This window comes from Tiliqua scincoides, chromosome 1, assembly GCF_035046505.1.
Source record: "Tiliqua scincoides isolate rTilSci1 chromosome 1, rTilSci1.hap2, whole genome shotgun sequence".
In the NCBI taxonomy this organism is placed as follows: domain Eukaryota; kingdom Metazoa; phylum Chordata; class Lepidosauria; order Squamata; family Scincidae; genus Tiliqua; species Tiliqua scincoides.
Window position 1 is genome coordinate 135,568,479 of NC_089821.1, and position 27,116 is coordinate 135,595,594.

At 43.8% G+C, this 27,116-nt stretch overlaps 1 protein-coding gene across 1 annotated transcript in view; it reads left to right on the forward strand.

Moving 5' to 3' along the window:
• The first annotated feature begins 2,163 nt into the window (after positions 1–2,163).
• ADGRF5 (adhesion G protein-coupled receptor F5) overlaps positions 2,164–27,116 on the forward strand; it is a 54,284-nt gene continuing 29,331 nt past the window's right edge. Inside the window, exons 1-8 of the mRNA XM_066637839.1 lie at positions 2,164–2,265; positions 8,471–8,537; positions 11,023–11,187; positions 14,078–14,251; positions 15,318–15,436; positions 17,992–18,050; positions 20,380–20,530; positions 25,462–25,663. Of these exons, the coding sequence (XP_066493936.1) occupies positions 2,164–2,265; positions 8,471–8,537; positions 11,023–11,187; positions 14,078–14,251; positions 15,318–15,436; positions 17,992–18,050; positions 20,380–20,530; positions 25,462–25,663 (1,039 nt within the window). The remainder of the gene's footprint in view (positions 2,266–8,470; positions 8,538–11,022; positions 11,188–14,077; positions 14,252–15,317; positions 15,437–17,991; positions 18,051–20,379; positions 20,531–25,461; positions 25,664–27,116) is intronic.

Genomic DNA, 27,116 nt, shown 5'->3' on the forward strand with positions numbered 1-27,116 from the left:
TGAGCACGGCTGACTAGCTGCTTTGCTCTGCTCCAAGTTCTGCAGGGCTCTGTAAATCTGGAGTGTGTGTGTGTGTGGCTGCATAGCGCTCTCTTCTGGCCTGGCACCCATATGGACTGCCCCTTGTCCCCTGCTTGCTATGCCACTGGGTAGTGATAGGGACTGTGGAGAGTGGCATGCAGTCCTGAACACATTTATATATTCCACATGGGGGCAGCCCGTCTGTGAAGTGAGTGAAGAACTTTTATGTCAAGCACTGAATAAAGGTGGCATAGCAAGCAGAGAGGTGCTGACTGTGATTATGAGATTTTTTTGGGGGGGGGGATGTGCCTGTGGGAGGGAGTGGGGTGGGGAGAAGTGCCAATTTGCCTGCTCCTGTATTTAAGAAAAAAGAGTGTGACCAAAAGCCCAATCCTAGGCAATATGTCTAAGATGTAAGCCCCACTATAGTCAATGGGGCTTACTCCCAGGTAAGTGTGGAATTGATTGTGGCCCAGCGCCCTTCCTCTGAAAGGCAAAAGACAAGGCAGGGAGAATCGCTTTGGGGAGTTGCAGGCAACTGTGGCACCAGGACCCTTTTAGCCAGCCAGTTCCCTTTTAGCCAGCCAGGACCCTTTTAGCCAGTTCTTGGGCTGGTGGCCTCAGCAGACACGCTCCCTTCCTACCTGCTTGCCTGCTCCTGCCTCCCTCCCTTGTTCTCTCTCCGGACCTCTCTGCCGGGACTTAATACCCAATCCTAGGCATGTCTACTCAGAAGTAAGCCCCATAATAGTCAACGGGGCTTACTCTCAGGTAAATGAGGATCGGTTTGCAGCCTTCATCTCGCTCAGTAGCAGGAGATGCAAAGCAGCCCCGGCTGCTCCTTTTTCACCTCTGCGTGAGGATCAAAGCAGCTGCTTCTCCCCCGCGCACAGTTGCTGCCTGCTGCCTGTCTCCTCTGGCCCTGTGGCACACCTGAGGTGTGCTGCGGCACAGCAGTTGAAATCCACTGGTCTATTGTATCTCCAAGCCATATTAGTAAATTACAGTTTCATTTGGGCAAAAGTTAGAAAAATAAAAATTAAATATCCATGTTGCAGAATTAATGCCTGTAGAACAAATTGTATTTCTCCCTTAGCATTAAATAAAATAAACTGAAGAGTTTGTATCATATACTAGGAAGTTAGCATGTAGTAAATAGTATCAGGAAGTGTCCACCTCAAAATCCCTGCTGCTTTATGCAAAAACGATAACGCATGTTGTTTAGAAATTCCCGTCACAGATTCTGCCTAGGCAGTAACACCCTGCATAGCTTTCAGTATTTGAAGTAGCTTCCTTACAGACAATGGCAAAGTAAGCAGCTTTGCAGTACACAGGAAAGGTGTGTTCAAACAGCCTTGCTGATCTGGGTAGAAGAGCTTGTCTCCAGGAAAGACTGATCAGGTAAGTGTGTGCATCCATATGGACAGAAGGAAGGACATTGCAGAAAGTTAAACCCAAGAAATAACTTTTCTGGATTTCTTTGTTTATGAGAAAATGTGCAACTCTGAGCAGCTATTCAGGAACTGGGGACCTAATGATTCATTAAGATAACTCTCCATTAAGATCAGGTTTGTGGTGCCTGTAGCATTCTAAAGATTTTTCTTTTGGAAAGACCAGCAAGAAGCCTTTCATCATAGTTGCAGCAGGGCTGAAATTTGTGTCCTGGCTCCTCTCAGCATGTTTTCCCAGTGTTGAAACTCGCTGGCAGTGGACTAGACTAGAAACTAAACTGATGAGTGTCTGTACAACTTGAAATGTAATCCATTTAAGTACAAACTGAGTAAAATAACATTGGATTCTGGGATGGTATTATGATTTTTAAAAAAATGAGCATCATAGCAAAGTGCAATTCAGAAATGAATAACATTCCTTCACTTGTCAGACCGAAAAGTATATGCTGATTTGGAAAGAAGAATAACAAATATGAAGCCATATGAAGAAATGGAAATGTGCTGTGGAATAACAGTACAATAATGAAAAAAATATGAGATAATAAAAAAGAAAGAAGCACAGAAAAAATGCATTAATTTTCTCCAAGGCCCGATTGGACTGATTTTGTGACTGATTTTGTGAAGGGGTATGTATTTCAAAATTAACAAACTTTCTTATCTTTTTGTTTTATAGTAACACAACACTGAAAAAATGCTATTCTGGAGGATACCAATTTTCTGCACCTTCCTGGTGGTCAGAGGGTCTTCTCAGAGTTCCTTGGACTTTAATTTTGGCTCTCTCATCCATTCATCAGTGAGTAACTGTCACTATATATAAGTTTGTTGGGGACCAGAGTCCTCAAAAAAAGTCATAGCATCCTGAGAAGATTGCATGAACATCTCTGAGAACATGGCCTTTCCTCCAGCATGAATGGATGGCTCACTCACAGTCCATGCACTGTGAACGGAAAGAGTGAACCTCCAGTTTTTCCCCATCTCTGCACTATGCATAGAGCCTAGCATGTGATATGCTCATCTTCATTTCTTTGAACATATGCCAATTCTCATGATCCATCTATCACTTTTTCTGTAAGGACTGGTTGTGTTGGCAAGATTTCCAGGCATTCGGGAATATGCATGCAGGTGCAAGGTGCGACAGAATATGCATGCAGGTGTGAGGTACAACATCACACATGTTGTATCTCCCCCATAGTGCATGAGTTGTTGAGAAATTTGCCCAAAATAACCCTGTATATCCAACTTTTTCTCTTTCCTGAGATGGACAGGCAGCAAAGGTTAATCTTGGACTCTGTCATTTAGGATTGTAGCTGCTCATATGTTTGAACACTTCTCTGCATAAATAAAACTTTCCTGCATGTAGGAAATGAGCTTAGCACATCAGAAAGAGTGGGTTTCAGAACTTTTGTAAATGGATATAAAGCCTGTGCATTCATTTGTTTAAGTTGTACATCTACAACATGGCTGGTCAGTGTGTTAGCTTTGGGTGACTTTGTACCTGAACAGTTGTTTTTAAATTAGAAGAATGAGTCTCAAGGTGGAAGCTGTTTGCCTCTTCAGTGTGATTCTTCACTCTTCAGCTTAGAGCCCAGGGAAGGGGCAATTGAATTCCCCTGTCACCAGAATAAAGTGGTAGAATCCTGAACTGATAGCGTGGACCATACCACATCAATTTGCATTGAAGTGTGCCATTTCTGAAGACTGCCACATACAAAACTTTATGTAAAACTAGCATATAGACGGGAAGATGTTGTTGTTCTGACTACAAATTAGATTTTTTTATGCTCCGTTGCAAGGACTCTCCTTGCAAGTGCAAAATTACAAGTGGTATTGTCTGTCTTGTCTACCACCTTATTCTGATGATATAGACGGGGCCTTACAGAATGGATCTTGGGTTCAATCCCAGCCATAACTGTAAAGGGGTTAGCACAGGTGACAAACTTATCAAAAGCCTGTACCTGTAGTACAGATTGGGCATCCCTTATCCAGAATTCTGAAATACAGAATATTCCAAAAAACAGTTTTTTGAGTGCCAACGTGACTTTGTTAAACTTTTTTGCCTAAAGAAATAAAATTACAAGCCTTGTTTCATGCACAGAATTATTTAAACTATTATATAAAAGTACTTCAGGTTATGTGTATAAAGGGTATGCGAAACATAAATAAAATTTTTTGTTTAGTCTTGGGCCCCATCCCCAAGATCTCTCATTACAGGTCCAATCTTGTTATACACGGATTTTTTATACATGGATTTGACTCAATGCGAATGGCCACTGCAAATGAGAAGGAATGTGCTGATCTCTAGAGAAAAAATGCATCCCTTTAAAATATAAAAAAAGCCTTAAAAAAACCTTTTTCTTTTCTTACTGTTGTAGAGACACAGTCATGTAAGCAATCATTCCATTCTTCAACTGAGCCAGGCAAAGGCAGGGGGTCCTTTGCATTTCTAATTGCTAACAGGCAGCCTAAGCCTGAGCTGCCTGGGGCGCCCAACCTCGGTGTCACTGAGGAGGGCTGCTGCCAAATTCAGCACCTCCCGTGCTACCACGAGAGGCGCCTCGGGAGAAGGGGACATTCGTCCCCTTCCCCCAAGTAAGGTAAGCAGCCCCGCAATGGGGTTACTCACTTTACTGCCGACCTTGGCGGTAAGGAAAAGGCGCTCATGTAGGGCGTGCAGCCCTACACGAGCACCCAGGATCCTGTGGAGCAGAGCTCTGCGGATCTTCCTCCCTCCCTCCCCGGTATGCCTCCTGCCTGCCCCCTGGCATGCCTCCCTCCGCCCTCTCTCCGCCCCCGCCAGCTTCCCCCCTCCCTGGAACACCTTCTCCTCCCCCGTCTCCACCTACTGTGCCGCTGGTCGGCAGTCCGGGAGACCGCCAAGCTGCAGGAGTTGGGCGACCGCCCGGCGCTAGCCCAGCCCAGTTGGCGCTGGGCTCGCACGGGTGGGAGCCCGGCGGTGAGCCCTGCGAATGTGCCTTATGGCACGTTTGCAACTGTGCTCGGCAGCACGGAGCTGTGCCGCCGAGCACAGGATTGGGCTCTGAGGACCCAATCCTATCCAATTTTCCAACTGCAACTGTTCCAATGGGGTATGCACTGCATCTTGTGGTGGGGCAGCAGTCATAGAGTCCTCCTTAAGGTATGGGAACATTTGTTCCTTTATGTTGGGGCTGCATTGCGGCTGCACCGGTGCTGGAAAATTGGATAGAATTGGGCCCAATCAATCTACAACAGTAAGAAAAGCTGTTTTTAAACCACAATTGTAAAGGGACGCACTTTTTAAGGTTTTAAAACTGCTTTTCTTTAACACATTTTATGGTATCAGCAGGGAGTTCCAGAATCAAACCCCTGTGGATGTCAAGGCATGACCTTTTACCATTAGGAGCAATAGAGAGGCAAGAAACCTGGAAGTGGATCTTTAAATCTATTTTTTCACTGTTTTTCCCCCCACAGATTTTTTTTTAATCCACTAGGGGTTTTGGAACGGAACCCCAGTGCAGGGCCTCCAAGAGGAGTCCTGTCAGGGGGTACAAACTTTCTTTGATGTTCTTTCCCAAAGAGGGAGGGGGTGAAACAGAATGGGGGGGCAATGGGGTGGGCAGTACTTCTGCAGCAGCTGTAGCCCTGCAGCTGTGTCCCTGAGCTCCCATCCACTCCTTCATGGAAGCAGATCCATGAGCCAAAGAGCTCCTGGAGCAGGCCAGCTTCCTCCCAGATGTGACACTGTTAAGGAATATATGCATTCCTGGGCCTGGTGCATATCGCTTCTGGCAGTATTTGCCGCCATGCACCATACACATCCCATGTAGTCAGTGAGTCTGGGTGAGATTGGAAAATGTGAGATCCCAGGACATTTCTGGGCCCCCTCCTTTGGCTTCTGGGCCCCCTATCTGACCCTGGGCCCAGGTACAAATTACCCCCTTAACCCCCCTCTCCTAGACCCAGCCCCTGTGGAGCATGAGGAATGACCTGTATGTGTATGCAAGTATTCCAAAATATAGAAAATTACAAAACACTTCTGGTCTGAAGCACTTCAACCTTAGTAAGTTACCCTTCACATGTAGTGAAGGGTACCTTATTTGCCCGGATGATATTAGACAACCAAGCTACTACCATGAAGCAAGAGTCAGTGTATTTGTATTGTGTGTGGGTTTTATACAGATTTTCAGCATATTAACTTGTTTCTTAGAGGCACTCAGATGAATTAATGAATCTAATTAAACAGCAGTATTGCTTAACCCTCTACATTTGCACTTACTTCACAAACCTTGCCAAAGTATTTCAGTATCATGTGTTCGGTTGTGGCATTTTAAATTGATTATAGTTCTTTAGGTCTATTTGATTGAAAAGTTGTATGCCCTTTAATTGTGACTGTGGGTTCCACTCTTCTTTCAATGAAACTATTGACTTGCATCATATCTTGAACACTGGATATTTAATGTACATTCACAGCTCACTTCAAAGTACATAACTTAATCCATGAGCTATGTTTAAGTCATCTGTTGAATCATCTTTGAAAACAGATGTCAGTTTTTTAGAGACATACCATTTCCTTGTATTGGTTCTAGAAAGAGTTTGTTGTAAAATTTGCCTTTGCATGAAAGGTAGCAACAAGGTTGCCATGCTACTTCATGATGCTCCTTAAGCTGGGGTGGCCAACATTTCAATTTTAGGGCTTCTGTACCTTTAACAATTGAATAGAGGAGGGACTGTCATATGCACGGGTGTCCAAACTTTTTGGCAGGAGGGCCACATAATCTCTCTGACACTGTGTCGGGGGGCCAGGAAAAAAAGAATTAATTTACATTTCAAATTTGAATAAATTTACATGAATGAATATATTACAGATGAAACTTGTATGAATGAATGAAGGTTTTGCAATAGCTTAAGGCCTATAAAAGGCCTTGCACAAAGCAAGGCCAACTTTTCCTTCACTGCTGCCACTGTATCACAGACGTGAAATAGCAAGCAGTGGAGGGAGCCCTTGTTCCACAGCTCACATGAGAAGTCGAACAGTCACCCTCACGCTGAGAGCAGTTGTGTCAGGCCAGCACAGGCTTCAGCAAGCCATTGGAGACTGGAGGTTTCCAGAGGGCCAGATTGGGAGTCCCCGAGGGCCGCAAGTGGCCCCCAGGTCGGGGTTTGGGCACCCCTGCTCTACAGCACCTGCTGAAATTTCCTCTTCCACACAATTGTTAAAGGTTCAAGAATCCTAAAGTTGAAAGATTGGCCACCCCTACCCTAGAGCAGGCGTTTCTAAACTTTTTCGCCAGAGGATCACATCAGATATCTGGCATGGTGTCAAGGACCTGAAAAATAAATAAATGTTAAATATAAAATTTAAATAAATATATTAGAAAACCTCAGAAAGTCTAAGGTCTTCAGACGGCCCCAAAACATCACTCCTGGTTTTTCAGGAAAACCAGAAAGTGATGCTTTTAGGCCTTTAGAAGGCATTCTGAGGGGAGGTGTGTGGCCTCCTTGGACCTCAGAATACCCTTCAGATGCAACTGGAGCACAGCACCGGTCACATTTGGGTGAGCAGGCCAAAAGCTTGAAGGGGGCCAGAGGTTTGCCGCGGGCCAGATAGAGGCTCGCCATAAGCCATATTTGGCCCTAGGCCAGGGTTTGGAGACCCCTGCCCTAGAGGCTAGTTTTAATGCAGTCTGAAATAGTACATTCCCATTTTCTAGTAGGTCTTTCAAGCTGCCAATTCACAGTCACAGTACCCCTTATGGCAGGAAATTTCATAAAGCAATTCTTAATGCAGATAAACATGCCAATGGAGCCTGTTGGCGGTTCAAATAATGCTTAATGGTCTTTAGTCAAGTAATTGCATTGCAGAGGAAAACAATGCACAGTTAAGCATGTTTCTGGAATGAATATCAGGTTGGGAACCAACAAGGAGCAGATGGAGGTGTAGAAGGCCAACTCTTGTGTAGACAAAGGTCCATGGTGCCTCCTTAGGAGTGGCCAGCTGCTCTTCCTAATGAATCACCATGAACCAGTGGTCTCACTGGTGCTTGTTGCAGGGTTAGCTCTGGCTTAAACTATTGCCAGTGCTATTTAACTATGGCAATTCAATTATTGCCAATGCACTGTGAGCTGTTCTGTACTAAGAGCCCAATCCTATGCATGTCTACTCAGAAGTAAGTCCCACTGTAGTCAATGGGGCTTACTCCCTGGTAAGTGTGAATAGGATTGCAGCCTTAGAGCCCAATCCTGGGCTCAGCACACCGGCTCAATGCCAGCTGGGTGAGCACCGGTGATAGCCTGCGCTGGCCAGCGCCTGGCTACTACCAGGTGGGCACGCAAACTCTGCCACTTGGCGGTTGCACAGACCACCAAGCAGCGGAGAGGTAAGTGAGGGTGCGGGGGGAGGCGGAGAGGAGGTATTCCAGGGAGGGGGGAAGCAAGCGGAGGGCAGGGAGGAGGCATTACGGGGAGGCAGGGAGAGGGTGGGGGGAGGCATGCTGGGGGAGAGAGCTGGGATCCAACCCTCCACGTCGGTCTCACCGCCTGACACGGAGGCACTTGATTCACCACTGACCTTTTCGTTGGCAGCGAATCGAGTAGTCCCATCGTGGGGTACTCCGTTTACCCAGGGGAAGGGGACGAAAGTACCCTTCTGCCAAGGAGCCAGTGGCGGCTGCCCAAAGCATGCAGGATGCAGCGGCAGCCATTTTTGGCCCTGCCGCAGCTGTGCGCCCTGGGCAGCTCTGGATTGGGCTGTTAGTCAGCAATATTTGAAAAGTATTAATTGCCCTATTGAGAGTTTCCATGCAGTTTCCTACTAATTTGGCATGCTAAAATCTCTGTTCTCTTCAGCATGAGCTAGTATCTCCTTGCACATCAGTCTGATTTACTACATTGCACTTGCACTAGGCTTTTCTTATCCTGTGCATATTCATCTGATATAAATACCCTCATCTGATATAAATCTCTAGAAGGGAACACATCCAGCACTTTCTCCAATCTTCTACCAATTATTTTTCTTTCAGTTTCATAGTGAAGGTGGCAAAGAACAGGAGAATGCACAGAGATTGTTGCACAGGCCAAAACGACAAGGTATGGTCAGTTTCTCAGGAGCATGTTTTTTCTTGCAATTGGAAACTTTGTTCTTAGATATGCAGTCCAACCACTTTGCTTTGGGTGGCAAGCAGGCGCTCTGCCTAAAGTGCTCTGTGCTCAAGGAAAGGGAGTTGTCTGAATAGTTTGGTATCCTACTTTCATCACCGCAAGCACGAAATGATTCTGATGACTTTGTAATGAGCATAGTGTGTAAAAAGGTTATCCTTACTGTGACTAATTGCTCTGATCTGCTCCAATTTGGGTTTTGAAGAGTCTAATGAGTGCATCTCTATTGGTTCTTCTGGAGTTTGCACTGGCTTTTGATATCAACCACCATGGTGTCCTTCTAAGACTGTTCTCAGGATTGGGGATGGGGTACTATTTTATGGTGGCTTTGGTCCTACTTAGAAGGTCAAAGTTCCAAAAAGCACTCCTGGGTAGGGGGAGATGGCATACAGGGTGCTGCAGGGACCCTTCTTAACACATAAACTTTTCAAAATTCACATAAATCTGGGTGGAGAAATCTGGAGATTTGGATTGATGTGTCATTAATATGCTGGTTTCATATTTTTTTATCTTTTAATTTTAACTTTTAATTCCAGCCATCTAATATTAGGGAGGCAGTGCAAACTCAGTTCTGGCATTTTAGATGTGAATACAGAATGCAAACAAGTGGAAGCTAAATCCAGACAAGTGGTGATGCTGTGGTCAGGCCATACTGAAGAGTTAAGCAACATAATTAAATAGCAACATTACTTAGTTCTCTACATTTCCATATATTGAAATACTGTGACAAGGTCTGTGAGGTAGCATGTGTTTGTGGCACTTTAAATTGATTATAATTATTTAGGTCTATTTACTTGAAAAGATATTATGTTATATATGTAACTGTGTATATTCCTCTCCGCACAACCTACTCTCCACCAGTAGTCCTGCCACTGGATAGCAAGCCAGTCCTGATAATGTTGGCTGCTGGAGCAAGGTGGTTAATGGATGCATTTGAGTCGGGACTTTTTCCCACTCTGCCCAAGCAGCCAATCTGGTCAGGCCTAGCTTACTCTCCGTGCTCCCCAGTGTCCTGTTGTGGTTCTTTTTTGACCCATTCAGGCCCTATCCTGTTCCATTACATTTCATTTGAAGGGTCCAGATTAATTTTCTGAACCTCATTCATTTTTTTTAAAAGAAACATTATTTCTTTATCTTGTTTTTACTGCTGCCCATTTTTTTAACCAACACTGGCTACGATCAGCAACTTCCTGGAACACATTGCAGCTCCTTCCACCCCTGACACATGGTTGGCAACCTTCAGTCTCGAAAGTCTATGGTATAAGCCTACAGCACCTGGTATTCCCAGGTGGTCTCCCATCCAAGTACTAACCAAGCCTGACTCTGCTTAGCTTCGAGAAACAAATTCTTACCTTCTCTTTTCTTTTACTTAAAGGAAAAGAAATGAGATCCTAAAACCTGTATACTAAATGAAATTCATGTACGTACTATTGGGTTTGTTTTACCTACATTCTGCTCCATTTCTTTATATTTTAATTTTGCACCAGGAAGGAGAGCAAGTAAATAGGCTGTGAAAATACTAGTGAAGGGAGCAGAATGGTGGGTTCCACATGCCTACATATTTCTCTTGCAGGCATTTTTAAGCCATGTACTTCATATGTTACATGGCAGCCTGGGTACACTGCAATTAGTTTCAGTAAGCATGTAAAATATGAAGGGGGGATATGTGACATGTGGGAAGCTCCAGCCACTTGAGGTTACCTGGCTTGTTTCTGCCAAATGTCCCAAGTGTTTGGACATGCACATTTCCGCTTTACGCTCAATATGTTTACTCTGGCAAGTATTGATGGAAAACTGGTATTTCCAGGTTACCATATAAAGTATAAAGCAAAGAAAGCCATATATTCAGTTACTGGATTTATAACACAGTGGAGATCACATGTTCAAGTGTGACCTAGCAGCACCCTAGCCCATAGTAATACAGCACAAAAAAGGTTGGCTTGTCACATGCAAGACAATGAAAGTAGGAGTAAAGTCACTGAAAGCCAGGGACCTTTGGGTGATAAAGTGATAAGAACAAGGGGAAAGCCAGCAGTTTCTTGCATAAATAGTGGGTGGGAAATAGGCCTGACCCACAAGTATGTTCTAATGCAGCTATTTTCAACCTTTTTCATCTGATGGCACACGGACAAGACGCTGAAATTGTCAAGGCACACCATCAGTTTTTTGACAATTGACAAGGCACACCATGCTGCTGGGGGGGGGCTCACATTCCCAATGGCCCTATTAATAAATGACCCCCCCAAATTCCTTTGGCACTCCTATGGAGCATTCATGGCACACCAATGTGCCGTGGTGCACTGGTTGAAAATTGCTGTGAGGTTTCCTAATTCCTGATTTGGAGACTGTCCCAATGACTTCTGGAAAGAAAACTCTATGTTGATGATTAATTATAAGACATCAAATTGTTTTTCAGCTGTGACACATGGCATCACACCTGTAGAATACATCATTGATATTGATATAAGCTTTGCAGAATCCTCACTTCAGGAAGCCATCAAAAGTTACTTTGACAACTTTAGCTTTCCACTCTTGGTCTCTAGTTCAACTGCAAATATTTCAAGTATCAATGTTACCACAGGTGGGTAATTTGTTCCCAGTAATTATTTCTGTAGCATAAGATGTGGGTGCTTTATAAAAAGGCATCACCATGGCCCACAGGGTGTGCAATCTGTTTACAATCAATTAGTGGGACAACAAAGGAAGGTGGTGGGGAAAGGGTGGCAGGCAACTCTTGTTATATACAGGCTACATAACAACCGAGAAACAGTCCAGAAAATCTCTAACACAGAATGGAGGTACAAATTGGTACAAACTTTCAAAACGTTTCGAGAAAAAAAATGGCAAGAAAGCAGCAGCCAGTACTAGAGAGCATTACCAATTTGTACCAGTCAACTCAAACTCGGTTTGTGTCAGCAAAGTTTCAAATGACACAATAAATTTTGTCGCCAAAATTTCTGATAATTTCATTCTGTGTTTGAGATTTCCTGAACTGTTTCCCGGTTGTTATGTTGCCTGTATTTTTGACGACAAATGGTGGATCGGCAATGTTGTTGAAGTCTCAGCCGAACAAAATGATGCAATGATAAAATTTATGGATCCTCAAGGTCCTGCTCATTCGTTTTATTGGCCAGAAAGGCAAGACATTTGTTAGGTTCCAGAGCAACACCTCATTTGCATGCTCCCTGCTCCTTCAGTTACATAGTCTGGCCGACAATGTCAATTTCCAGAAACTGTGTTGAAGAAAGTGGCTCACAAATGCAACAGAATGTGAAAAAAGATTGTTAGTGCTTAAAATTGAACTGCAGACTTCGGCTTGGGAACCATATAAGATACCCAGTTTAGGCTTGGGAACCCAGGATAAGCAACCCAATCATTGGCTTGGGAACCAGATAGATACCTACACAAGGCTTTGGAACCTTGACAAAGAAACCAAATTACAGTCTTGGGAACCTGGATGAAGAAACCCACTCATGGCTGGTATTGCACGGCTTTCGCGCGTGACCCCTACAGCAATGGGGTTGCCAGTTCAAGTTCTTGAACTGGTAGTGATGATATCACCACCAGTTATAATAGTTATAATGATGTGGATAAAAAATTGTTTAAAAAAATCAGCATGACCTGAAAAATGACAGAATTGCATGTTGAAATATAGGCTGTTGCTATGGCAATGTCTCCCAACTTTGTCCCTGTTTTTCAGGCACTGTTTGCCTGCATTAGAAAATCAAGCCCATTTTTCTGGGCGGTTTGAAACATGCTCTTTCTAACTAGATTAGTTTAAAAGCATTTTTAGAAGGTACTGTTTTGTAAAAGCAGGTTGAAAATACCCTATTTTTGACCTTTTTACAAAAATCATCAACTTTACACTTAATTTGTAAACTAATGGAAAGAGCTAGGAGGCTGAAATTACATATTTGAAAACAAGGTTATATTGGGATATTATGGACTAAATTTCACAATTATTACTTAATTATTGCTGGAGCTATTCGACATTAAACGTGGGATTTTTTTGGAGCACTGATTTTTTCAGCCAAATTTGCTGCAATTTTAACCACTTTGGACATGCTCAACAAAAATTGTTATTAGTTTCATTAAATAGAGCACAAAAAGTTGTATCAAGTAGCTAAGTTCATTTGTTTTGAAAAAAATAGCAAGGGAGATATTATGTCTCAAAGTTGTCCAAATCTCACAATCATACTGAACATGGTCTCAGTATGGAGTCAAACAAATGGCTATATCTCCACATGTATTTCACCGGTGAACCTAAAACTTTATCAAAGTTCGTTAGAGACATGTGGGACTCTACCCACAAAATTTCATTAAAATCCGTGATGGTCGCGTGGGGAGCCCTAGACCACTTGACTTGGAATGACCCCCAAGATATTTTGTTCTACAAAGGTATACAAAGAACACTTTGGAAATTGTGAAAATTACTTGTTATTTTGACTGGTTTTTGTGCTGGTTGTTAGGTGCACTGTAAGCTATTTAGTGCCCAATCCTATCCAACTTTCCAGCACTGACGCAGCTTTGCCAACAGGGCATGCACTGCATTCTATGCTGGTGGAATGGGGCAGCCTCAGGGTAAGGGAATGCTTGTTCCTTTACCTTGGGGCTGCATTGCAGCTGCTTTGGTGCTGGAAAATTGGATCGAATTGGGCCCTTAACCTCTGTGTTGGTTAGAAAAGGACTCCTCTGAGTCACTCATGACGTTTTGGGCTGTGGAAGCAAATTGAAATGCCGAATGTCTCCAGTTGAAATTGAAGCAGAGATATTGTAGTCTCCATAAATTTTTGAATGGAGGTGCAATATTCAATGACTACCAGAGATGGTTGAAATTGATTCGGCTTAAAAAAGAAGGTGCGGTGGTTAACCCATTGTCGTGAGTGGTTAATGACACTGGATTGTTGGCTGGAAGGTTGGCAGCCCAGGAGTTCAAGACCCCAGTGCTGCGGAACAGGGTGAGCTCCTGTTACTTGTTTCAGCTCGAACCTAGCAGTTCGAAAGCTTGTAAATGCAAGTAGATAAATAGGTACCACTTTGGTGGCAAGGTAACAGTGTTCTGTACACTTTGGCATTTAGTCATGCTGGCCACATGACCATGGAAGATGTCTTTGGACATCACTGGCTCCTGTAGCTTGGAGACGGAGATGAACACTGCCCCCTAGAGTCAAACACGACTGTGCAGGGGGAAACCTTTACCTTGACAAGAAAGAATTGCTTCACTACACAAAATTAATAAGACTTAGATGAAATAGATAACAAGCTGTGTGCTATCGCATGTTTAGTCATATTGCATTGGTATTGGAAACAACATTGGGGCATTTGATCATCATGCTTAATGCTGGAAATATTCAAAGAACTGTTGATGCATTATTTGAATTGTGTGCATTAAATATAATGAAAGGAATGGACTGTGCTCAGCTAAATACTGCACCTCACCTGCAATCATTTTGTTTTTATTTTTACATTAGTATGCAACTCTACTGGCAATAACACCCGTTGTTACTGTGAGCCTGGCTACCAGTGGCCTGCCCAAGTGTATCATGTTAGTCTAGCTTGCCCCAATACCACAGCACCAGAAGCAAGCTGCAACTGTATTGCACAGCTGCCTCCTCAAGGAACCTATTGTCAGCTTCAAGATGGAGGTAAGAGAAAGTAACATCTAGCAGTACTGACAGCTGTCATGTGGTAGCAATCAGTATCTGACAGTATCTGACAGGTGACTTGGTGTGACAGTCAACACTTGACAGTTTCCAATAGGTGATCTGATAGATAACTTGCATTAATAGCTTGTGACACCGAGACATGAAGTTGTTGAGAGTATCCTAGCAGACAAGGCTTCATCATGTTTGGATCCTGGACATCATTAACCTGCAACGGGAGACTTGCTTTTAATATTCTTGTAGTGTCCTTCTCCTTTCTCTGATGTAGACCACACAAGTAAATGTGGTCAATGGGGGGGGGGGGGTAGGATCTTTACACACATCATCAAAACTGCAGTAGGAACAAGGTACTAAATTTCCTTGCACCTTGCCATGTTTTTAATCACATATAATATGCTCCCCATGCACAATGACTGATAAAACACCCTCCCCCTCCAATTCAGTCATGTTATGCGATTACAGGCACATCTAGTTTGGCCCTTAGACTAATTCAATCCAGGTTCTGATCAGACAGTGGGAGAACAATGTCTTGACATATCAAATTGCTTTGCAATCTTAGGTAGTAGTGCTTAGTATACATACTTGGTACTTGTAATGTTCTACACCAGCAGGCACCAAACCTGGCCCACAGGCCAGATCTGGTGCTTGCAGAAAGCCTTCCCCATTGTGAGCACAGCTTATCATTCCACACCGCCCCATGTTATCTTGCCAGCTAATCTTCCCACAAAGTCCCTCCAGGCAGCCACTTCTGCTGCTCGTCACACCAGCAGGCTTCGCATCCAGATTTCTGGGCAGAAGCGACTGCCTGGAGTGACCTGCTTGTCCGATTTTTTTTTATTTTTACTATAGGCTCCTCAGAGTTAAAAGTCATGCGAACCCAAATTATTGTGGCATAACAAATAATTAGATAGGAATGGAATCCTTAGAAGTGAACACACAATGGAAGAGGTTTATTGTAGAATATTCCTTTCTTTAGAATCATGACTGCTCTGAACTAACATTGATCATTGCTACCTGTAATCATCTTTGCTCTCTTTTTCCATCATAGGTGGTCCTCTTATACACATTATAAAAATGTCGGTCTGTCTCAACAAAACCTTTCAGAGAGATCTTAGTGATTCATCTTCCATGTTGTATAAGAAATACAAACATGATTTGGAGAAAGCGGTATGTCTGAATTGTATCTTAAAATTTTTTTTTCGTGTGGGAGGAATAGATTGTATTCTTTAAGTATTGTGGAGATTGTTGATAATAAAAGTACTTTCATGAAATGTGACTAATAACTGCTTCCTACCAAAAAGTACTCTGTTGTTAATTCTCTCAATTATGTATAAAATGTTTATATATAAATATACACATATTTAGACAACATTGAGGTAATTAAAACTAGATATTTAGAGTCATTCAGTGCAGGGACAATCAGAACAATTTGCAGGCAAAAGAAATGAGAGTGTTGCTATTGTTTGAGTTGGTTATGCCCTTTCTTGATATGGTTCGTACATTCAGTGGATATATGAAATTGCATGGTGGAACAGGTGCAGAGTAAGCCCCTTCCCTTAATTACACACCATTCAATGTGAGGCACGGCATTCATCTGTGTCTGAGACCCAGGGCCCAATCCTATCCAACTTTCCAGCCTTGGTGCAGCTGCAGTGCAGTCCCTAGGCAAGGGAACAAATGTTCCCTTACCATGTGGAGGCCTCCATAACTACCCTCCCACCACTGGATGCAGCACAAACCCCATTGTGATGGCTACACCAGGGCTAGGAAGTTGGACAGGATTTGGCCCCCAGTCTGCAAGATTTCCCCCCTCTTATTTGGAAGGGCAGAAATGGCACAAATTAGGCTTCAGTGCCGTTAGTTGGTTGGCAACCTTCAGTCTCTAAAGACTATGGTGTAAGCCTACAGTACCTGGTATTCCGAGGCGGTCTCCCATCCAAGTACTAACCAGGCCTGACCCTGCTTAGCTTCAGAGATCAGACAAGATCGGGCATGTGCAGGGTCACAGTGTGATGCCATTGGGTACTCTGACAATGTGGAGGCTTTCCACATGGTTGAGGGTAAGGTTCACACTGCTTACACTTTTCCTCCATAACAACACATGCATAACTGTATGCATGTGAATGCATACAGATGAACCTCTGCCATGGCTGAAGGCCAGTAAGTCAGCTATTGTGAAGCTTGGAAACTCTTCATATTTGGGGTGTTTACTCATTCCATTAAATTGACAAGAGCGTTGTGGCATGCCAAGGTTCTGCTCTGGCTTCTTGAATTTTTCAACAACATTTGTTGTTGGAAAAGGTTGGAAAGCACTAAACTACCTGAAAGCAAAGCAGATTTCTGAGCAAGAACTTCATTTCTCCATATGCACTGCTGCTGGAGGTGGATGGGCAGGGTTGATAATAAAATTCTTTTATAGGGAGTGTAGGGATGCCATCTACTGGGGGAGGAAGCAAGAATTTTTCAGTATTGAACTAATGGCCCAATCCTGTTTGGGCACTGTATGCCTGTCATACAATGCCCATCCTGGCAACTGAGGAAAAAAACCAACTATTGGAAGAAGGGACTATATTTGCTAATAATAAGAGTGATTTTTATTTATTTTAGAATTTAATAAAAAAATCAGTCATATCTGTTCTCTGACTTGCAATGCATAATTTGGGTTTGTGAAGGAGAACAGTGCCACCAGAATGTACATGCAGTTGCTGGTAGACACATGAGGCAGAGGCTTGGTGAAGTTTCAAAAGAAGAAATGTTTACTCGCAGTTCCATCAGATGCATATTTATAGCATCTGATTTGGATCAGAGGTTCAACTCAGTAACATGGCTGGGGGGGGGGGCGCAAGTTTTGCAGGGTGCCTCAACGTGCCGTGTAAGCTGCTGCTCCTCCTAACTATCAAAGCCATTCCTGACAACAAGAGAAAAGCAATGCTGCAAAACTTAGTGCTGTGCCCCCCCTCCATAGCTGCACTACTGGTTCAACTAACACTTAGAGATGACAAGGCCCTGAGTATGGTGTGCTTAAGATGTCGGAGACATCAGAGCACTTGTTGTGCATATCTTATCAGGTCAGTGGTTAGAAGACAAAAGGGGATGTGCTGACAGGATAAGCAAAGGAAATAGGGTTAAGGCCACACCCTGCAAGGATCAGAGAGAGAACAGGTAGAAAGGTTTCAGGATATGAGTTGCCCCTTTTGGACATCAGCCTGCCCCCTCTGGACAGAGATGGAGTTGTACCAAGTCCAACAGTAGTGTCCTCTTGGAGACAGATCATGGTGGCACTGGCTTGGAACATTACCAAGCTTCAGTAGAACTCTGCAGACTACTAATGTTATGTCCCCTGTGGCAATACTGCAGTCCTAAAAAACAGATGGAATTCAGATGAGTATTTGGCCAGTAGCAGCAAAGGTTGGGGTCTCTAGCCTTCACTTAACAGGGAGCAAACACTCCCTGCTATGACCTGTCATAAAAGGAAGGGACGGTTAGACAATTCAATTGTTAGCAGAGACACATGCTAATTCTTGAAGGGTCAGGAAGGATGAGACAGGGATGCATCATCAATATGTGGTGGAATGGAATTCCATCCCGCTTTGCTTAGGCTGTGTGGGGTGCATTGGGCTTTTTCCCCCTGTTCGGGTGGTGAGGTAGAACTTCCAGTTGGGTGTTTGTGCATGAAGCCTTTCTGGGGCAGAATGTCTCCTGAATACAACTTTCTTTTTCAGTTTAACAATGGCTACCGCTGTTTACCAGGCTTCAGATACGCAACAGTTACAGGGTTCAGGTATGGAACACTTCGGCCTTTTTCCCCATTACACTGGAGAGGATTATGCGAGAGACTAGAATACCATGTTGATCTCATAGTTTAATTATAGTTTTTTGGATTCTGGTGCGCTTGCCCTGGCGATGGCTGTTGCAAACATGCCATGTCACAGCAGCTGGGAGAGGAAGGGTGCCATTGGGGAGGCAACTGCCAGTCAGTGCTGGGCCTCTGTGCCAGTGGAATGACTGCTGGAAGCCACCAGCAGCTAGTATTCTGCCAAGCGGTGGGTAGGCATTGTGGGGCAGGGGCAAGACAGGAAGGAGCGAAATTGAAAAAGGGAGGGTTGTCTGGGGGGGGGGATTCAAGCCCAGGAGCGGGGTGGTTATGGCAGCAGAGGCTGCTGCTGAATCCTATTCCCCCTCCTATACCTTAGAGCCATACGTGGGTCTCCTTGGTTCTGCAGCCAACTGAGTAGCTGGCACAGATGCAAGTAGACCCATAGTGTCTGCTGGGGCCTGACACATGGTAAGGGAACTCAATTTTCCCTAATGCTGAGAATTTCTCTGGCTGCCTTCTTTTCCCCATGGAATATAGCAGCGGCTGTTTCAGCACCAGTTTCATGGGGCAGCGGCCATGATAGGATTGGGTTGCCCATTAACTTTATTATAAAATATGTGTAGTACTGTCTTTAAAACTATTAAATACTAAGCAGATTACCAACAAAATCACAAGTAAAAATAAAATTTTAACAGAGTACTAAGTGTCTTTTTGTGAAGAAAAATCAGAAGAAAATAGGGGCAGGGAGGTATGTTATCTGTGAGCAAAGACAAAAAAACCTGATTTATATTTGACAGTATATTTATTGCAACGTAATTTATGTTTATTGTTACCTGTTATTTTGTGAGCAAAGGAATGGCAACTTTTATAATGCACAGGCAAACTTGTAATACATCATAAGTAGAGGTTTTTCTTTGGTGATATTTTTTCCAAAATTTCTTCATTAAAATAGTAAATTTTGGTGTTATGTGTTTTTATCCAAATTCTTATTGTTGTTATTTCATGAAATGAGTGGTTTTTCGTGTTTTGATCTTAATCATTTTATATTGTGATTTGAGCAGAAATTCTCATTATTTTGCATTCTGTGTTGGTCACCGAAACAAACACCCTAATCATAAGGATCATAACTATATACATATAACTATATACAGCAGTAGAAGTGATAAGGCTATATAATAAATAGCTTTACAAACTATTACATAGCCACTGTGTTTTATGAGTAGCTTTTATTTGGCTAGTCATTGGCCATGGCTAGAGGTGTTTTTTTTTGTTTTTTGTTTTTGTTAACACAAAACACTGCATTTTGGTGTTTTAAGATATCCGAATAAAAGCAGAAAACAGCACATTTTGGTGTTTTAAGATATTTATCAGAAATTAAAAGGTTACTTTTCCAGTTAGAAATAATACAGTGGCTGAATCTGCTGACACTATATCACCTACCTAGTGCACTCTTAACGCATTTGAAATTATTAAAAATGAGAACTTGGAATAAGAGAATAAAAACACTGCTTTCTGCCGTTTTCATCACAAACTGTGAAAAAATAAAACCATTTTCAAATACTCCTAGCCATGGCACAGCTGCTTTTCTGGTGGTTGTCACAGAGATGAAAGGAATTTTAGAACAGACTGAGGGTGGAACTAGTATATTACTGCCTTCCCCTTAATACTATTGAGTTTTTGGGAACCACAAAGTGTTTGCAGGGGTGGGGAGGCGGCAATAACATGATTGCCACAATAACACTGCTGCTGGGGGAAAGAGATTTTTTAACTTAACTGGGGGTCACAGTGGTTCTCCAGAGGATCTGGGGAGCCTGTGACCCCTTCTGCAGGCCTCCGTGAGTCTCCAAAGGGCTGTAAAAAAACCATAAGTGGTTTTTGTTTTTGCCTTTTACAGCCCTTTGGAGTCTCACAGAGGCCTGCAGAGGGAGAGGAGAAGGAGGCGGTGATGACGGAGCAGGCCTCCACTGTATCCTAACCTTCCATCCTGGGCCTGGAAGCCCTACATAGGGCTGTTCAGTTCTACACCTCCTGAGAGCCATGGTGATCCCTAGGTAAGTTTTAAAAAAAAAACCCTTTCCCCTGGTAAGCAGCACAGTCATGGTGATTGTGTTGCTGCCATTGCTGTCACACCATCCCTTAAGGAGCAATAGAGTTTTCCTGGCTGGGACATTGTGATGTCCCAATTTGGGAACCTCTGTTTTAAGCATTCAAATCATTGTATATAAAAACCATGAAGTATCATTTACTATATAATGAACATAAAATAACAGTTTCTAATATCTTGTCTGCATAGGCCTGGAAGTGTCATTGTTAAATTTGCTGTAAATGCAGCAAGGAGTATACCAGTTCTCAGTGCAAGTACAAAAGTAGCTGAAGCCTTAAGTCCCACCTATAGCTTAATAACCTCTTCGTTTACAAGACATTCAGAAGTAATCAAAGGTAATGTGGAATATCTACTTGCTGTAATGTATATTATTGGTTTATTTGTACCAACACACTTCCACTCCTTTAACACCTCAATATACACCTCAATATACACCAACCAATTTTGTACAGAACTTCTAGAATGTTGCTACATCACTTTTACATGTCACGGCTGCTTGGGTGAACTAGTTATTAATTGAAATGCTTATGTTAAAATTCTGGGTTGTTACTTTAAAACAGGGGTGCCCAAACCCCAGCCCTGGGGTCACTTGCAGCCCTTAAGGACTCCCAGTTCGGCTCACAGGGAACCCCCAGTCTCCAATGAGCCTCTGGCCCTCCGGATACTTGCTGGAGCCCATGCTGGCCTGACACAACTGCTCTCAGCGTGACAGTCAACTGTTCAAGCTCTTGCATAAGCTGTGGGACGAGAGCTCCCTCTACTGCTTACTGTTTCACATCTGTGATGCAGCAGTGACAGCAAAGGAAAGGCAGGCCTTGCTTTGTGCAAGACCTTTTATAGGCCTTGAGCTATTGAAAGACCTACATTCATTCATATAAGTTCCATCTCTAATATATTCATTTATGTAAATTTATTCAAATTTGAAATGTAAAATTCTTTTTTTTCCTGGCCCCTGACACAGTGTCAGAGAGATGATATGGCCCTCCTGCCAAAAAGTTTGGACACCTCTGCTTTAAAATAAATAACATAGGGCGGAGTAATGAAACAATCTGAAACCATGCGGGGGTGGGTATGGTGGCTTTTAGACCAATTGGGATTAAAACTGTAATGGGGCAGAAGTACTAAAACTTTCAGTACTTTTGCCCCATCACAGTGCCAGTCCCAATTGTGCCCCCCTCCACCATTTAAGGAACAAAGCTGTCCAGCTGGATTTCACTAAAAATAGTGTGAAAGGGGCACATTGAAATCGTGGTGAAGGCAAAGTAACACCCCCTCACCTCCAGCCCCCTCACCCACAGTTTCAGGCAGTTTTGTTTGCCCCCCACTTTGTTGCCCCCCCCCACTTGCAACTTTCTGTTTAAAAAAAACTCTATTACGGAAGTTAGTGTTTTTAGGATTATGTTTTGACCCTTAATGCTCTGCTTCTACCAAGCCAACAGATGGTTTCCCCAATATTTGCATGAAAGTAACTTGTTCCATTAGATATATAGGTATCTTCTTCAAGATAAGTTTATTTTAGGGATGTGCATTTGTTTTGCAATGAATGCTAAATGCCAAGAACAGGACCCATTTCATTCTGCTTGGCATCCATAGCCATAGAGGGACAGTGGAGAAAAAGCAGGATGAAGCAAAATTTGAATCTGAGACAGTGGTGGACCTAGAGAGGGGCAAAAGGGGTAAATACCCCGGGTACCGACCCTCTGGGGTGCCACCACCAACCTTGTCCCCCTGCCACCTGTTTTGTCATTTTTTTTTAAGTGAAAGAAGCCAGCAGCTCCACTGGCTTCTTTTGTTTAAAAACAAAACACCCTCCTCCTGATAAAGGAGGGATAGGCCAGAATCACTTCCAGAGAGGCAGTGAGGTACTGTCTCTCCGGCAGCGATTCTACATTGGACTGGGCCGCCACCCTCCCCTCCTCCTTTTTAAGAGGAGAGGAAAAGGGCATCATAGAGCATCAGTGCTCTGGGAGTTGCAACTCCTGGCATGCAAACGCTCTAGGGCTCCCCTCTCCTCTCCTCTTATAAAGGAGGAGGGGCAGCCTAGTGACAGCACACAGGGAGCAGCGCCGCTCTGAGGGCTGCCCCCTCCCCTTCAAGGGGAGAAGAGGGCAGCGCCACTCAGATCAGTGGGGAACTGCACCAAGAGTGGCCGTGCTCCTGCAGCCACTCAGCACGATTCCAAGCTGCATCTGAGGGCTGCCCCCTTTAAGGAAAGGGGAGCGGGGCACCCTTCAGAACAGTGCGGAAGTGGTGCATGCTGCCTTCAATTTTGGTGGAGACGCATGCTGCTTCTCAGGCCCTGACGGAGCCATTCACACTGCTTGTAAGTGGTGTGAATGGCTCCATTGGAGCCCTTGGGGGCCACTGGAAGCTGTGCCTGAAAGGCAAGCACTGCCCGGCTCCTGGAAGTGGTGCTCGCCTGTCTTGGGTACCACTTCCAGTGGTCCCAAAACACTCCAGTGGAGTCCTTCATGCTGCTTACAAGCGGTGCGGAAGGCTCCATCAGGACCTAAGAAGTGGCATGTGTCTTCTCCAAATTCGGAGGAGGTGCGCGCTGCCTTCCACTGTCCTCTTCTACCCTGGCAGAGCCTAGGCTGCCTCCTTCGTTCCCCCTTTTCTTTCAGAGGGCGAACAGAGGAGACAGCCACGTGGAAGTAATTGCAATGATGATGATATCACCGCAATTTCTTCTGGGTCAAGGAGCGACAAAGGCAGAGGTGGCCCCAGGCACAGGAGATTTCAGGACTGCCTCTGGTCTGAGAGGGCTTCTTAAGATACAGAGCTCCAGTCATAATCACTGAGTGGCTGTGGGGAGGGATAGTTGAAAAAAATAAAACAAAAACTTCTTTTCATTCGTTCTAGTTGGGTTTGGTCCAATCTGGATAGAGGGCAACACCAGCCAGCTAATGACGTTTGATGTGTTACCTCGGGCAGCACATGGGCACAGACAGTTTACACCCATCCATTGTCTCCTTACTTCCACTGTCCCTTGCTGTTATTGAGTGGTGGTGGCAATTGCCAGAGTCTCCATCTCTGCTACTGGTCCTCTCTAACCAGGAAAAAGGAAGCAAGGAGGAATAGAGTGGTGGCTCTCTAACCAGAGTGGGCACTACTCTACTCCTCCCTGTTCTGTTTTCTGGTCCTATCCTGCCTTTCCAAATGGTGAACTATCAGGAGTGGGAAGACTGAGAGGAGAGTAACAGGAGTGAGGAGATGAGCAATGGAGGGGAAAGGTTTGGATGAGCACAGGAGGAAGGTTGGGATTGAAGGGGAAGAGGAAACTGCAGGAAAGGAAGGAAATTTGAGAGAGGGGTCCTAAACATGGTATGCTTTAAGCACCAGAGATTAAAAAATTGGACAAAGTGACAGTGTGAGGCAATACCTCAGACATAGAATGGCTTTGGACTGAACCCATGCAAGGTGAGGAAAGAAATATTACCAGTTCCGTTTGATGCTTTTCAGTCTGCAAAATCAACATATACATTTTTGGTACTGTTTTGACTTTTTATTCTATAAATACATTTCTTAGGGCCAAACTGCAGAAGCCAAAAAAAATGCATTCTGGATGTAGGCTTCCAACCACCTTCCTTTTTCCTTTAAAGCTCCAGGGGTTGACACTTTCAGTTAGAACCAGAGCTTGTGGGGAGGGGGAGGTTTTTTCCTCCTTATGTGTTCCCCCCCCCCCCCACTGCTGCTGAAGCAGCAATTTGTCTTTGAAGCAGAAATGTCACTTCGGGAGCATATTGCTGCTTCAGCAGGGTGATTTGGGGAGGGGGGTGTCAATGCATATGGGGAGAATGAATCTCTTTCTCCCAATGTGCTCTGGTTTTAACCAGGATTGGTGGCCTACTCAGATGATGATGATGATACAGGTATTTATATACCGCCTTTCTTGGTCGTCAGATTTCTCCTCATACTTTAATCCAAGGCGATTTACATAGGCAGGCTCTTCTAAACCCCCTTAGGGATTTTTACAATAGTTCTAATTTTTCATAGAACTCTTCATTTCCAGCAGGATTCCTTCTCAGCCTGGCCTCTCTCTGGCCACTTCACCTCCCACACTCAATTTTACAGCAAGTCTTTTTGTCACCGAGAGTCAGCGTATCAGCATGTTGTTAGTTCTCAGATACTTCTGGTTGTTTTGAACTGTTTGGGGGTTGGGGGAAGACAAGTGGCACGTGGGCCTCAGATAATCAGGCATACAAGGCGGCAGCTCTACCACTGAGCCAACCCTCCTGCCCCCTTCTGATTCAAAAGAGAAAGCACACCTCCACCTGTGGCATATACATGGCACAGCCTAATCTTCAGAGTTTTATCCTGTTTACCTTTTTCATATATACCTTTTGCAAGAATGAATACTATAGTATATTTTTCAAAACATGATTAGGACTTGTTTATAGGGGCTTTCCTTTGGTCTTCAGTTGGCTGTCTGAAGCAGTTTATTAATCAATCATCCACTGACCCGCCACCATCCTCCCTCATTTTTTCCATCTTTCTGGCATATTAGAGGCTTTATTGTTTGTGCTGTTTAGTTTGATACTTTTGTTGCAAAACAAGTAAAACACTCATCCCAAGAGTCTATTCCAAACTATTTATTGATTCTTCTTGCATGTTAGGACTATTGTTCAGAGGAACAAAGTTAAAAAAACTGTCCGGTAACATGGAGGAGAGCTGGAGTTGGTTCTCTTATTGAAATCAAGGGGAAGCTTCTAGCAGGTGTGCTCTTTTCAGTGTCTTTGGTGCTGGTGCAATCCTGTGGTGGAGCTTCGAAATGTTATCAGATTTTATGTAGATTGGTTGGAAAACTTAAATTTAAGGGCAGGAGAAGCAATTCTGCCACTGAAGTTATTGGGAGGAAAATTAGATGAATCAAATGAAAACTGATGCTTTATGTGACAATGCAAACAGAATCCACAAAGACATATAGACATGAACAAGATTAGAGGTTAAAAAAGAGGTGTTTTTTAAAATGCAGAACCCTACTGTAAGAGCCTCCATATCATTCTCCCAGAGTCTGGGAATGTGTCCATATATCCTATTTACTTTTGATGAGAAAGAACACTCCTACTAGTCCAATGTTCCAGTCCCAAATTTGGGATCCATTACACCCCCTAAAGGAAAGGAAGATATTTCCACTTTGGCTGCAGTACCCTTTGCAGTCAAATGCCACATCCAGATTCTTCAACTCAGTTTTCAAAAGGATGAGCGAATATTGCTGTTTCCCCACTGGTATTGAAAACTTCTCTTTTTGTCATGCCAGGTGACATACAGATGTCTGTTTCTCCGGACTCCATTTTCGAAGGTGATACAATAACAATAAGATGTGAATTGAATCAAGTTTCAAACAATGTGAGCTGGTACCTTGCAGAACATTTAGTCTCCAGCAGCAGCAGGCACTCGATAACTAGTGGAGTTCTAGATGGAACGTCAACTTCAACACTGAAAATTGCAAGCATTACATTGAACGAGACCGGTAATTCTGCACAGAAAAGCATATAAATCTATACACAAGAGTATAAGAAAAGTTATTGTGAGTCAGACTAGTGGTCAGTCTAAATGTTGGAACCATCTTTTGTCAAGATGGAGATTGGCAGGAGGGGGTGGACAAAGTGAAGAGAAAATCACAGGGAACAGGCTAATGAGCAAGCTTGTTCTGGGATATTTTATAGGGGGTTACATGGCACCACATGATCCACACTAGCCTTCTGGTGATGTGAGCCTTTCTTGCTGTTCTGACTGGTTCGTTATCCTGTAGCTCCCTGAGGGCCTGATTCAGAATGTTTTGCGCCAGCTCAGCACTGGCACACAGTGTCGCAAACATACTGTAAGGCATGCCTGTGACACTTTCCTCCATGCCAGCTCGGTTGCTGGCTCAAAGCCAGCTTGCGCTGAGCCAGCACTGGGCGGAGGACAGGCTGCCGCTGTCTGTATCTCCAGGCGAGTGCCGGATGGCAGAGAGGTGAATGGGGACGTGGAGGGAAGCATTCCAGGGTAGGGGGAAGGCAGGGCGAAGGCGTGGGGCAAAGGGAGTGGGGTGGGAGGGGTGGGAGTGATGGAGCTCAGCACCATGGATGCTGCCATGATACAGAACTATACTTATAAGCAGCTACTATGTATATTCTTTTAACAATGATAGTAAATGGTACTGACTCCTGGGTAAGTGTGGTAGGATTGCAGCCTAGGATTGCTGAAATTTTCCTGCTTGATGTTGTCACTTCTGGTCATGACATCACTTCCAGTGGGTCCTGACAGATTCTCATTCTGAAAAAGTGGGTGCTGAATGTGTGAGAACCACTGTTCTATAGGCACAGGTTTTAGGCACAGATTTTCTTGTGCTGCCACCATGTGGTCTCAATCATGCTAAGAAGAACTATGCTGCTTTGGAATCAGTTATAATAGGATTTGCTAATCCTTTTGTGAATTGAAATAGCAATGTGAAATAGTGATTGAAAATACAGGTCCAAATATAGGTCCAAAGCAAATGCAGTGACTTTAAGACTCCACATGTGCCCAACGCATGTGGGGCAGAAGAGCAGCCTTCTGCCCCAAAAACATATGTATGCTTATAACTGATTTTACTAAAGTGTGAATCACAGATTTGCATATACTTCCCATGTGTACCATTAATAAAAAACTTCTATTCTGAGCATCTGTTTGCTTCCTTCTCCATCCCCCTTCATTTTGATTTCGTGCTGTCCTTGCTTTTCAGTTTATGGATACACTCTAAAGCAGTGGTTCTCAAACTTTTTACCATCGAGACCCACTTTTTAGAATGACAGTCTGTTGGGACCCACCAGAATTAACCGGGAAGTGATGTCATGATGTCAAGTGAAGTCACATAATTAATTTAGGCATCAAACCTAAGCTGTGTTCAGCCAAAGGTCCTATTACCGTATTTTTCGCTCCATAAGACGCACTCCCCCCCA